The sequence below is a fragment of the Corvus moneduloides genome, chromosome Z, assembly GCF_009650955.1.
Source record: "Corvus moneduloides isolate bCorMon1 chromosome Z, bCorMon1.pri, whole genome shotgun sequence".
Lineage (NCBI taxonomy): Eukaryota > Metazoa > Chordata > Aves > Passeriformes > Corvidae > Corvus > Corvus moneduloides.
The window spans coordinates 743,195-756,934 of record NC_045511.1 but is presented as its reverse complement, the minus strand read 5'-3'; the positions used below and the strand labels follow the sequence as shown (position 1 = coordinate 756,934).

The 13,740-nt window shown below is 53.0% G+C and overlaps 1 protein-coding gene across 13 annotated transcripts in view; it reads right to left on the bottom strand.

The window, feature by feature from the left end:
- TCF4 (transcription factor 4) overlaps positions 1 to 13,740 on the bottom strand; it is a 142,727-nt gene that overhangs the window by 97,189 nt on the left and 31,798 nt on the right. For 11 of the 13 annotated variants that reach the window (XM_032096019.1, XM_032096026.1, XM_032096020.1 and 8 more), the window contains 2 exons: positions 6,339 to 6,400; positions 4,308 to 4,404 (listed from right to left, as the gene is read on the bottom strand). The exons of the other annotated variants lie outside the window; for them this stretch is intronic. In XM_032096019.1, the coding sequence (XP_031951910.1) occupies positions 4,308 to 4,404; positions 6,339 to 6,400 (159 nt within the window). The remainder of the gene's footprint in view (positions 1 to 4,307; positions 4,405 to 6,338; positions 6,401 to 13,740) is intronic. 13 annotated transcript variants of the gene reach the window in all.

Genomic DNA, 13,740 nt, shown 5'->3' with positions numbered 1-13,740 from the left:
AGCCTGGGATTATGGCAGGAGCCTGGGATCAACGCAGGAGCCTGGGATCATGGCAGGAGCCTGGGATTATGGGCAGGAGCCTGGGATCAACGCAGGAGTCTGGGATTATGGGCAGGAGTCTGGGATCAACGCAGGAGTCCGGGATTATGGGCAGGAGCCTGGGATTATGGGCAGGAGCCTGGGATCATGGCAGGAGCCTGGGATCATGGCAGGAGCCTGGGATTATGGGCAGGAGCCTGGGATCAACGCAGGAGTCTGGGATTATGGGCAGGAGTCTGGGATCAACGCAGGAGTCTGGGATTATGGGCAGGAGCCTGGGATCATGGCAGGAGCCTGGGATTATGGGCAGGAGTCTGGGATCAATGCAGGAGTCTGGGATTATGGGCAGGAGCCTGGGATCATGGCAGGAGCCTGGGATCATGGCAGGAGCCTGGGATCATGGCAGGAGCCTGGGATTATGGGCAGGAGTCTGGGATCAATGCAGGAGCCTGGGATTATGGGCAGGAGCCTGGGATCATGGCAGGAGCCTGGGATCATGGCAGGAGCCTGGGATCAACGCAGGAGCCTGGGATCAACGCAGGAGCCTGGGATCATGGCAGGAGCCTGGGATTATGGGCAGGAGCCTGGGATCAACGCAGGAGTCTGGGATTATGGGCAGGAGCCTGGGATCAACGCAGGCGTCTGGGATTATGGGCAGGAGCCTGGGATCATGGCAGGAGCCTGGGATTATGGACAGGAGCCCAGGATTATGGACAGGAGCCCAGGATTATGGGCAGGAGCCTGGGATTATGGACAGGAGCCCAGGATTATGGGCAGGAGCCCAGGATTAGGGCAGGAGTCTGGGATCACGGCAGGAGCCCAGGATCATGGCAGGAGCCCAGGATTATGGCAGGAGCCCAGGATTATGGCAGGAGCCCAGGATTAAGGGCCGGAGGCCGCTCCTTCTGCCTCCAGAGACGCCAACTGCAGGCTGTCACACAAAATAACTCCTTAAAAACGCTTGTTTAAGTACAAATCCCAAGGAATGTAAACTTCCCTGAAAAGTCTGTAGGACAAACTCATATTTCAAGGCTTCGCTCCTGCACATGAATTGCCACAGTCGACAGTTTCTATTTATACATCTGCTGCTGCTTCCCAAAGAAATGGAGATGTCCTTGTCATTTCTTTTCTCCGGGACCGCAGTTGAATGCTGAGCTCGGAATCCTGACTGGCAGCACTTACAAATCCATTAACTCTTGATTGGGAACGGGAATTTTTCCATCTCCGCCTTTGTGGCTCCTACAAAGCGTTTTTAAGCATCTTTCAAGGCTCCAGGAGATCATGTGGGGTTTGGGTTTGGAATACCTCCAAGGATGGAGAGTCCCTGGCAGTGTCCAAGGCCAGGCTGGATGGGGCTTGGAGCAGCCTGGGACAGTGGAAGGTGTCCCTGCCCATGGCAGGGGTGGGCATGAAATGATCCTTAAAATCCCTTCCATCCCAAACCATTCCATGATTGCACGACTCAGAAGGCAGCACAAGGCTGCTCCAAGCCCCATCCCTGACATTCCTGGACAGTTTGGGCCGTTTCCCTCCAGGTTCCCTGTGCCCCTTTCCCAGCTGCAGAGCGGGAAGCGAAGCCACCTGCCATAACAGAGGTGGTGTGAAAAGGAATTAATGTTCCCGCCGTGCCAGACACTGAGGGAGAAAATGCCGAATCTGCCAGGCTGCAATGTAATCCCATTTGAGGAAATGTTGAAATCATTCCTGCAGAAGGTTAAAAAAATACGGAGCGGGCTGAGTCAGATCCACAGCATGGAAAATTTCATCCCAAATGTTTACAGTTTAGCAATTGAAAGCGAGGCCTTTTAATGCTGTGTTGGGTAAACTTCACTAATCTGCAAAAAATTCCAGTTCTCCTCATAACAACGGGAACGGAATCAAAGCTGCCGGGATGAAAAGCATCGGCCGCGGCGATGTTCCGACCGAGACGGGGAAAATCCCATTAAAAATGGGCACGGGCACGGAGCAGCCAAGGAACACTGGGTGGGAGTTTGGGGTTGTTTGGAGCACTTGGAAGCACAAACCTAAATATTCCTGCTCGGCAAAGCGAGGGGAGGGATGGAATTCTAAAGAACCGGCAGCTGTCCCACTGTGACCACAACAACCACGGCAGAGTATTCCCAGAGGAGCTCCAAAGGTCACCCCATAAATCAGTGGCACCCAGAACCCGCATCTAATGATAGAATCGTGGAATCTGCTGACTTGGAAGGGATCCACGGGGATCATCCAGTCCAGCTCCAGGCCCTGCACAGGGCAATCCCAACAACGCCAGCCTGTGCCTGAGAGCATTGTCCCAATGCTCCCGGAGCTGCTCCTTGCAGGAAAACGCTCCGTGAGGGTTTAAAAGCAAGTTCCTCCTTGTGGGAAGAGGATTTAGCAGGATAAGGTCACTCCCAAAGAGGACACCTGGGAACGGGAGTGGCAGTGGGAAGCACCAGCACATCTGGAGCTGGGGCATGGATGAGTGGTGGCCTTGGCTGGGCTCAGTGGTCTCTTTTCCAGCCCTAATAATTCCATGATCCCATACCCATCACTTCCCATCGGGAGCAAGTCCATCTAAGCCAAGAGAACACACCAGTATAAACCAGTTCAAGCAGGATGACTGTCAGGCTCTGGACCAGAAGGAGGAGGGTGGGAAGGAAACGGCAGCGCGGCTCTGCCAGTGCCAAACCCCAACACCCCGATGTACAGGGACCCTTCCCTGGGAGAGCCCGGAGCGGTGCCAGGAAAAGGGAAATGATGAAAAGCAGTTGGAATAAACGGAGTCGGAGCCGGCAGCCTCGTCTGAGCAAAGGGCCCTGCGCAGCGTCCCTCACTGCAGTGTTTAGATTCCTCCCAAAATCCCAGATTCCGACACGAGCAGCGCACGGCAACGCTCCCACACACCATCCCGGAACCACGGCGTCCTGCCCGGGGCTGCTCACAGCTTCCCATTCCCATTCCCATTCCCAGAAGGCATCACGATCCCCAGCCCAGGCCCTGGGTGCTGCTGGAGCAGGAGGGATATGTGCACCCATCCCACTGGGAAAAGCCCTCCGAGGGCATGGAGCAGGACCCTGGAGAAACAGCAGGGGCTTCCCCAGCTCCTCATCAGGAACTTCGGGAACCTGCATCCTTGTTACCTAGCCCAGGTGCCTCCAGCTGTGCTTTTATGAAGCCATTATTTCTTAAACCGAGGGGAAAGGGTGCTTTCCTTAGAGCTGGCAAAAGCAGGAGCGAGGTTTCTCTGGAACGCAGGGGCAGGGAGAAGAGGGAGAGACCCTTCCCAGCTCCCCAGACTCCAGTTAAAGGCTGCACTGGGAAGCAGCCGCGGTTTCCCCTGGGCCCCGTGGCGTGAGTGCAGGAGGGAGTGCTGAAATTTCCAGGCTTTCCTTGGCTTCTCCCGAGCCTTTCACAAAGTGCCATAACCGTGCTTTGGCTGGGAACCCGCACGGACGGCTACAAGCTCCAACACCATCCAACAACTCCCAACTATTTCCCAATATTTGGGGATGAGGGATGTGTATTAGAGCTGAGGAATGATGTATCGCAGCCACAGCTCCGTGTTTCTCTTGGAGCAGGCTCAAGGCTTTAAAGGGAAGCGTTTGGTTCGCTCATGGATGGAGCACGGGCGGGATCTTGGCCCAGCCTGAGCACGACCAGTATTTTGACATCATTTATTTACTTTAATCAAACTCATTAATCAGCCTTAATTAAAGAACACAGCGATGGCTCCCTCATAAATAATCACGGGGTGTCCAAACCTTTTAGCGCAGAATCCCAGGACCATTCCAGTTGGGAAAGATCTCCAGGATCATCGGTGCAGCTGCTGGCCGATCCCCACCGTGTCACCAGCCCTGAGTTCCTCGGACAGCTCCAGGCACGATCCCTCCCACTCCACACAACATTCCCAGTGTCCCCCAGCACCTCTCTCTCTGTTCCCCTTGGGATTTATTTATCAGGATTTCAAAAAGCTTGTCCTGCTTTAAAAACCCCGCTCTGAGTGTGTCCAAGGAAAAAGCCAAACCTCATTTTGCATCACAGACCCAGCAGGGAAACACGGTTACAGATATCAACTATAGATAAAATCAATGGAGGGAAAATAATAAACACCATCACAGCACAGTTTTCATACCTTAAAAAATGGAAAATTAAACCACATCCCTGTTCCCACCCTCATGCCAAGCCCCAAGAATGAGGCTGAGTGCTTGAAGCCCCCCCGATTTGATTTCTCGTCCATTGATCCCGCTTTCCCCACCCCAGTAAGGGAGGAAGTTCCATGTTCTTACTTTGTATTCTGGAATTGACAAAGGGAGGAGAGAGATTGTCGTGTGAGCCGAGGTCTCTGCTCGCCATGTGGTCATAGTGAGTCCCATCTCCATAGTTCTGCCGAGAAATCGGGAAAAAACACAGTTTTACACCTTGGAACAGCATCTCCCCAACCGGGAGTCCACAATTCCCTACTCCATTTGAAGGCTGCTCTAAGGAACATCATTCCCTTGAATTTTTTTCCTGCCGACTGGTGGAATGACACATTCCGGAGCACTTTCTGTGCTGTTTCTAACATCCAGTTCATCAGAAAGAGAGCCCTGACTGGAGGCCTGGGATGGTGTTCCTGAAATTCCGTGTGGGGCAAATCAGCATAAAGCCCTCTCCGAAGAGTCTTCCTGCTTAGAACACGGAAGAAAGGCTCCGGAGGAACCAAGTCTCCCGCTGTGGAAATTCCATTCCAGCAGGAGAAAGCAAGGTCAGGCTGTTTGCGGAATAATTCCGCGACTTAATGCCCAGCCTCGATTCAAATTCCCGAATCCTTCCCAGGCTCGTGCTCCTTTTCTTTCTATCTCCCAACTTCATTCAGGGGTTTGGAGGCAGAAATAATCGGTGTGTGCCAATTCCCAATTTCCTTTTCAAAACATTTTTCCCTCGGAAGCAATACAAGTGTCAAGGGGAAAAAAAAAGGGCAGGAAAATCAAACTGACAGATGGAAGCGGGAATGACGTCAGGGATGCAAAGCAGCATGGAAGAAGAAAAGGTGGTGGGATTCCTTCCTCGGAGGCAGGGATGGGGGAAATAAGGGATCCCCTTCGGCTGCCGTGAGGGGAAGGACACAGACTGAGGATGAGGAGGGGATGAAGACGGGGATCCTGCTCTTCCTTGCCATTCCAGGGCCTGGAGCTGCCGGAGTCCTGATCCTTCCAAGTTAATTGGGAAACAATTAGGAAGCAATTGAAACAAATGTAAATAAGGGCACGAGGAAGGCACTTTTTGCCTGGCCTAGGAATATTCCATGTGTTTGTAGGGAATAAACAGGGAATAATCCGTGAGCCACGGGCAGCCTGGAGGAAGCGCAGAGCTGGGATGATCCGGCTGGGAAGTGGGGCTGCTTCCACGGAGCTGCTTCGGGCTGGCGGTGGCTCGCGAGGATCCAGCTGCGCTGCTGGAAATAGCTGCTCTTCCCACCAAGGCATCCCAATCCCAAGGTGTCGAAAAAATGTGGATAACTGTCCACAGGCACAATTGAACTGACTGGGCCCAGCTGTCTCACAAATCCCAGCAACCATCGAGCCGGAGAGCGGCTCGGAAGCTGCATTCCCACAGGGAATTCCGCTCCTGCACGAGGAGCACGGGAGATGCCGTGCCCCATTCCCAGCCTGGAGCAGAGGTGGGCTGGGCTGGAGCTTGGATAGCCCAGCACTCAGGGGGATGTGCCAAAATGCCCCAAATTCCAGCCACGGCCGAGGAGCAGGGTTTGAACCCCACAGCGCAGTGGCCGAGGCGGGAAGGGCAGGGATGCGGCTGCTCCGGTGACAGCCTTGGTATCCCCTCTCCAGCTTGGTCATGGAATGCAAGCCCCAGCACGGGGATGGGTGCTGGCCCTCTCTCCTCAGACTTGGGAACACCTCCCCTCCCGAAAAACCCCTACAAATCCAGCTGCAGAGAATGAAAGACTGGGGAGCAGCCTCTGCTCCCCTTTGGGGTGGGGAGCTGATAGATCCCAGCAATAACGGTTAATTAATATTCATAGAAATCATGGAATCATGGAATGCTTTGGGTTGGAAGGGACCTTATGGATCAGCTCATTCCAACGCCATTCTGTGGGCAGGGCCACGGCCCCCTCGCCCAGCTTCCCACGGAGCCAAACGCACTGCCAGGCTCAGGTTTGAATATTAAAATATTAAAACATGAAAAGAAGCCACTTTAATGAGAATCCAACTTCCCAGGCCGGCTTTTCCGCATGCTCCGCGGCCGGCTCAGCCGAGGATCGCACGTTTCCATCTGCAGGAAGCGTGGCTGGGGGATAAAGATTAGATTCTACTTACCCGGGATGGACTCGGATGTCCTGCATTCCCCCAGGACCCTGAGCTAGTTCTGTCTTCTACATCTGGGGACAAAAAAGTTCTTTAGGCTTGGTGGAAATCATTCCCGCCTTTTGTGAGGGCACTGGGAAATTAACGCTTCAAATTAATCTCCCGGTGCCTTTAATTAAGAGCCAGGCACGAGGAGCCGAGGCCAGGAAGTGGCTCCTGACCCCCGGCTTAAATGAACTCATTGAAATTCACGGCGGGAAGGAGCCGGACCCTCAGGAATGCTGAGGTCTGAGCAGCGAAATTCCTTCCTGGCTCCAAAGTGACTTCAGTGAAACAGCTCCCATCCTTCCCAAGTCTCCAGCAGAAAACAGGGATCGACAAACACTTCAGAGAGCACGAAGGCGGAAGGGAAAGTACAGGATGTGTGTTTTACCCGCCAGCATCACCCAAGGAATGCAGGAGGGCTGGGCCACATCCCTGCCTACAACAGGGAATTGGGAACTGCCATTCCCAATACTCCGTCTCTGCTTCCCACTGAACGCTGGGGGATGGAAGGGATTTTAAGGACCAAGCACTTCCATCCCCTGCCACAGGGATGCCTTCCGCTATCCCAGGTTGCTCCAAGCCCTGCCCCACCTGGCCTGGAACGCTTCCCTGGGCAAACACTGATGGACTGGGCCACACTGCTTAAACCCACGCTTTGGCCATGGTAAACCCATCCAGGTGTGAGGATCAGTGGGAATTCCAGCTGGAGGAACCGAGCAGGTCATGAGCACTGAAAATCTGGGTGCTGCCACTGAATCCGGGCGATTTCCAAGATTCCAAACCCGACACATTTGCGGAGTTTAATTCTTTCCCCCAATTAGGAATTCTATTCTCTCCATAACAGATGAACACGTTAATAGCACGAGACACTCGGAGGTAAATATTTAATTAAGCTCCAGGAAAAAAAAAAAGGGAAAGAAACTGTGGATCATTTACCTGACAGATCCGATCAACCATTCCATTAGGTTAATTAGGCAGATTTTTAAAAATCAGTTGTGTTATGTAACAGGCAATTAACTCTGGGGAGCCCCGATCCGTCTCCTGCTCCAAATCACGGGATATTACCCCATTGATTCCGATGGGCAGCGTCCCAGGCCGGAGCAGGGCTCCCAAAATCCGGCAGGGAGCAGGAGGGCTCAGCCCTCGGGAACACGACCCTAGTGTCCGTTTTCAGTGACACTCCAAGGAAAGAAATCACAGACTCATGGAGTGGGTGGGGCTGGACGGGATTTCAGGGATTATCCAAGCGCACTGCCAGCATGGGCAGGGACACCTTCCACCAGAGCCGGGTGCTCCAAGCGGGAACATGGCCAGGAATGGGGCAGCCACAGCTTCTCTGGGAAGCTGTGCCAGTGGCACCACCCTCAGAGGGAGGGATTCCCTCCCAGTAGCCCACGGATCCCTGCCCTCCTGCAGAAAGGGACGAGCCGCGACTTGCGCTGGAGTTGCATCCCAGCCGCCTCCCAATTTTCCTGGTATTCCACCCGAAAAGTGCCAACTGCTCCCGACCCTCTGCGAAGCATCAATGAGGAGCCTTAATGAAGTAAGCCTGACGGATAAATCCATTTCTTTCTCCCTAATCAAATCCAAGCAGGTTGACATAACCCAGGAACTTAATCCAGTTATTCCCTGGTAATTGGAAAAAGGCCCTTTAGTTCTCATTAAAACAATCTTTGGGGATCGGCAGAGAAGGCGGCTCCAGCTTTAATGCTTCCCGAGAAAAGCCCCAAGATCCAGCCCCCTTCAGGAACCCGGATTATCTAATTCCTCCATCGGAGCCCAACATGGAGTTGTTGTTTCCGACCACTCCGACTTTAGCTGAGCTCCAGAGGGAAAGAAGGTGGAAACATAGATCCAGAACAAAGCAAGCTCCAGCTGGAGGAAAAAGCGGGAGTTTTGCAACCTCCTAAATTTTCAGCTGGGATACTGAGAACTTCACAAGGTCATGGAATCGCTGTCAAGGTCGGGAGAGACCTTCCAGAGCCCCTGGTTTGGTGGAAGGTTCCCTACCCATGGAAATGGATGTGACCCGGAAGGTTTGGAAGCTCCTAAGCCTCATTCCAGGAATTTCTTACGGCCTCTCCAGGGCTGGATTACTTTAAGGCAGTGAAACCCCAATGACACCAAAGTCAAGGCAAAAATTCCCTGGTGCCTTACTCTCGGACCTGGATTTATCCCAACAAACTCCAACGCTTCCGCCACCAGCTCCTGGAAATTTAGGCACTGGGATATTCCCATCAGCAATTGTCATGGGCAGGTTTGGGAATTCTCCTCAGGAAATATGTGATAAATCAAGTGGGATTTACAGGATCAGCCAATCATTAGGAGGGACCTAAGGATCATCCCATTCCATACTTTCCACTCTGCCAGGCCACTCCAAGCCCCACCCAACCTGGAACGGGGCAGCCACAGCTTCTGTGGGCAACCTGGAACAAGGTGAGCCTAAGAAAGGCCATGGGATTTGCAGGAATTGTGTCCAAACCAGGGAGGGTGGGGGGACATCCGGGACTGCCGATGATGATCATATTCCAACATGATAAACAGCCACTTTGGGATTGCTGCTTCCCAAAACACCTTACACCGGGCCTGCTAATCCCAATTAACTTCAACACGCCTGGTTGGTGGATTGAGACCTTTCCTGCTGTTTTGCTCTTCAAAAGAGCTTGGATTTATCCGAGTATTAGGCTGAAAAACTACATGAAAAAACCGAGCTCAACAAAATACAGAAGAAGGATTAAAGAGGAAGATCAAGGGAAGAAGAAACCTGGATATTTGATAAGCTAAAGGACTGGAAAATTTAAAATGCACATCCATTGATCCCATCTTTTTTTGAAGGTTTTGCTCTAAATATCATCAGGACATGAGAAGAAAAGCCCAAAACAACAGGCAGGGAGGTGATGTGGAAGAAGGACGGGATGAAGGCCTCCAATACTTGGAAAATTCATTTCTGGAATCAAACAGGCATTTCATTTTCTGCCTGAATTTCCAAAGCTTCCACAAATATCCATGGAGAGTTGGAGACACCACTCTGCAACACCAGCAGCGTAAACAAACCTGAACTGTTCCCAATGTCATATTCCCAACAAAGAATTCCATTGTGCTGCCGGGGGGTGAGCTCATAATTCCCCACATTGTCCCAGGAGCCAAACACAGCTATTTTCCAGGACATAGACTTTGTGTGCACGGACGCAGCTCTCCCAGCTCTGCTCCATGCCCTCATCCCAGCCTTTAATCCGCTCTTCCCAAGGCCAGAGGGCACCTCCTGGCTCTCTGCATGAGGCTGGGGCTGCTCCTGGAAGTGTCCGAGGCCACGCTGGATGGGCTTGGAGCAACCTGGAATAGTGGGAGCTGTGCCTGCTCCCTAGAAACCCTTCCAGCCTGAAGCATCCGGTGATTGCTGGTGTGGAACACTGGGATGCCCTGGGAGGGCTCCTGACCCCAGGAGTCAAAGAGGACTTTCTTATTTTAGCCTTGTTTTGTTCCCTCGCTGGGAGAAATCTGCACCAAGCTTCAGCATAAATAAATTCCCAAATTTCTGTCATTTGGGGAGCCTATGAAAACAGGAGCTTTCCAAGGAACATCAGAAGGCAGCCGGAATGTTCTGGGAGATGCTACAAAACACTGGGGTGATGCTACAAACAAAACACTCCTGGGATGTGGAAGAGAAAATCATTTTACCACAGAATTCCAACTTGGAATAATGCCATATTCCTCTCTCCTGTTTGTTCCCTCGCTCTCCACAACTCCCTGAGAGGACAGCGGAACCAGCTGGGGACTGGGCTCTGCCCCCAGCAAACAGGGACAGGTTGAGAGGGAAGGGCTTTGAGCTGTGCCAGGGGAGAGTCAGGCTGGATATGAGGGAACATTTCCTTATGGAAAGGGCTATCCAGCCCCGGCAGGGGTGGAGCCCCCATTCCTGGAGGGATTTAAATCCATGTGGATGTGGCACTTGGGGACACGGGGCAGTGCTGGTGCCCCTCCATGGTCTCAGAGGGCTTTTCCAACAGCAACAAAAGAATCCCTATTCTTCTCCCCCAAAGTTTCCCTAAAGCTCTTCAGGCTTCCCTGAATCTCTGAGGGAATGAATCCCACCCTTTGGAGCTGCTCCTGCGAAGCCGCAGAGATTTATGGATACCCATGGAAAAGCAACTTACACCCTCAGAGTTGGATCAGGCATGGAGAGGAGGAAGAGGGAAGGAAGAGGGAAGGAGAAGGGGAATGGCCACCTCTAAACCCAGTGCTGTACTAAGTGAGAATTCCCTGCTGCCCCCCAGCCTTCTCCAGAAAAGGAACCGAAGACTGGAATGGGAACACGCAGCCCTGGGAGCGGGTGCGGGTGACATCTGACTGGGATGAGGAACGCTCCAAGTGTCTCCCAGCTAATTGTGCTTTGTAATAGAAAAGCTGAAACGAGGATAAAAAAAGCCTGACATGCCCATGAATGCCAAATGAATTCATCCCGCTCCGCGCGAGCACGGGGAACACGGATTAATTCATCACCGTGGGATACACAAAGCGCTCCCACCCGTCAGAGCCGGGAGAAAAGGATTCCTTTCCTCGGGATACACACGGAGCTGGCCGCAGGTAGGGCTGGCCAGAGCTGCGCTCCCTGGGGAGGAGCTGTCCCGGGCACCCAGCCACCAACAGGGACACGGTGCCTCTGCCACCCACTCCTTCCCTAAGGAATCACCAAGGGAACCTCCTAGCCTCAGGAGTTCATTGGGATTTCACTCCTTTCCTCGAGGGCTTCTGCTCTTCTTACAGGCTAACAGCGAATACCAAACAGAACCATCAACCCCAGAATGGTTTGGGTTGGCAGGGATCTTCGGGATCATCCCACCCCACCCCTTGCCATGGCACACCTCCCACCAGAGCAGGTTATCCGAGCGCTGGCCAGCCTGGCCTTGGACACCTCCAGGGATGCAAGGACGTCCACAGCCTGGTCCAAGGTTAGATCCAAATGTAGCCACAAAACCTCTTCCGGCTTCAACACCTGCACAGCTGCTCCCTGCCCTTCCCTGGGTCCAGCTTCCCCAGATCCAGACTCTGGGGCCTTTTCCGTGGACTCATAACTCCACAACTCCACTGCACTCACTCATAATGGAAGCCTGAGAAACTCCCTGGCACTTGAGGAAAACTTCCCCTCTCCGGAGAACAGCTGAGCCACGACTGCAGCCCTTGAAGCCTCTGCCAGGGATGGTTTCCGTAATGCCGGCACTTGATTTTGTGCAGAAAACTCACGGAGCGAGGGGCCCTTCAAGGCTTCTTCATCTCCTACCTCTGAGCTCTGCCCTTTGCCCCTGCAGCATCTGCTCCCTTTCAACCTGCCCATATGCTCCGGAGAAACTTCCAGAGCTCCAGCCTGTTCCTGAGAAGGCAGCAATTCCTTGCTGAGGGAACTCATTAAAACTGAACATCCTAAGGAACCACCTGGAAGGGGAAGATGGAAATGCTTCTGTGTCTCACCCTCCTGGCTGGACACGAGGCCCATGCCTACACTAAGGACAAGTTTGGGCACCTTACTGGAAACCCACTGGCTTTAGATCATCCCCCAAATCATCATCCTAAATCAGAGAACGCCGCTGGAATTCCAGCTGGGAAAAGGCCCTGGCTTTCTCCAAGATGTTTGGAGCACATTCTGTACTTTTTCAACCAATGGGTCATTAAGAACTAAATTATCCTTAGGAGTGTCTTCTGAAAGGAATAAATGACATCCCTGCACCAAGGAAGGATAAACTCAGCCACATCTCCCAGAATGTGCTGTAGGACCCCGCTGGAATATTTGTCCCTGTCACTCACCCCGACAGTGCAAAGCAAGCCCGAGCTCAAGGGGTGGAAACTTTCCACCCACCCGTCTGGAGACAGTTCCTCTTCAGCCGCCCTCTGCCCCCGAGGGGTGCATTCTGAATCAGAGGGGCTTTCCTGCAGAGCCTGGGGGGAGCTCCCAACCTTCCTCCCCTCTGCTGAGCAAACCCAGCCCTGGCCCCACCCCAAAGCTCTGAGGGCAGCTCCGAAGAGCTTCCCAAAGTGTGGATCCAGAGGATCGAAGGATTTCTGTGGAAGCTGCTGAGCTCCCTGTGACGGCCACGGAGGCAGAACGCGGGCGACCGGGGCCCAGCACATCCTGTTTACAGCCTGGGCTGCTTCCGAAGGCATCCAAGCATGGCAATTGTTGTCCTTCGGAATATGGTAATTGGGATATTTTTACCGAGCTCCAGAACATATTTACAGCCCACAGCAGACTTTCAACAACAATGCAACTTGGAGAGCTGTAAATATGGGACACTCATCCCCAAACACCCAGCTATCCTTCAACACGTCTTGGCATTTGGGACAGCAGCTCCATTCAAAACATATGGCAGGGAAAGCTTTCCCATTCCAAGGAACGAGGGGCTCTGCCCCCTCCTGCTTTCGCTTTCGGGGCACTTCAGGGACTCTGGCCTGGATCTCCACTCCCTCCCTGTCCAGCTGGAAAAGGAGAGGGCAGATTTCCACCATGAAAAGCATCAGGATGGCCAGGAACATGCAGAGGCAGCACTGGGGGTGGACAAGGCCACCACACCAATCCTAACCTGGGCAAGAGCTTAAATCCATTACTCAGTTTCCCTCAATAAAATCCTGAACAGTTTGGATTGGAAAGGATCTTAAGGATTCTCTCATCCCAGCCCCTGCCATGGGCAGGGACACCTTCCACTGTCCCAGGCTGCTCCAAGCCCCAATGTCCAGCCTGGCCTTGGGCACTGCCAGGGATCCAGGGGCAGCCCCAGCTGCTCTGGGCACCCTGTGCCAGGGCCTGCCCACCCTCACAGGGAACAATTCCTTCCCAATCTCCCATCCAGCCCTGCCCTCTGGCACTGGGAAGCCATTCCCTGTGTCCTGTCCCTCCAGGCATCCCTGTGGCAAGGGCAGGTCCCTCTCCCACCAAGGCGTTGGCAGCATTTGAGGGGATTTCCACAAGTCCACGTACGGAGCTGGAGCCGTGGAGAGGCCCAATTTATTTTAATTATCAGTGTTTAGAAGCGAGTAAACAAAGAGAGATGGGTTTAATGAAAAGGGACGAACAGCATGGGAGCAGCTGGAAGGGGTTTTTTCTATCCCCACTGCTATTTTATTCCAGTCTTTAGTCACTTCTATCCCCAAATAAAGCAGTTTTAATCTAGGCCAGAAATCTAAGACCAGTTTTTATTCACATGTGCAACTAAAGCTGTGGACTCTCCATCCCTGGAAGTGTTGGAGAGGGTGTGGAGCAAGCTGGGCTAGTGGAAGTGTCCCTGGAGGGGTGCAATGGGATGATCCTTAGGGTCCTTCTCACCCAAATCATTCCAGGACCCTACAGTGCAACGCAGGAATCTCAGTGTTAATGCTGAAG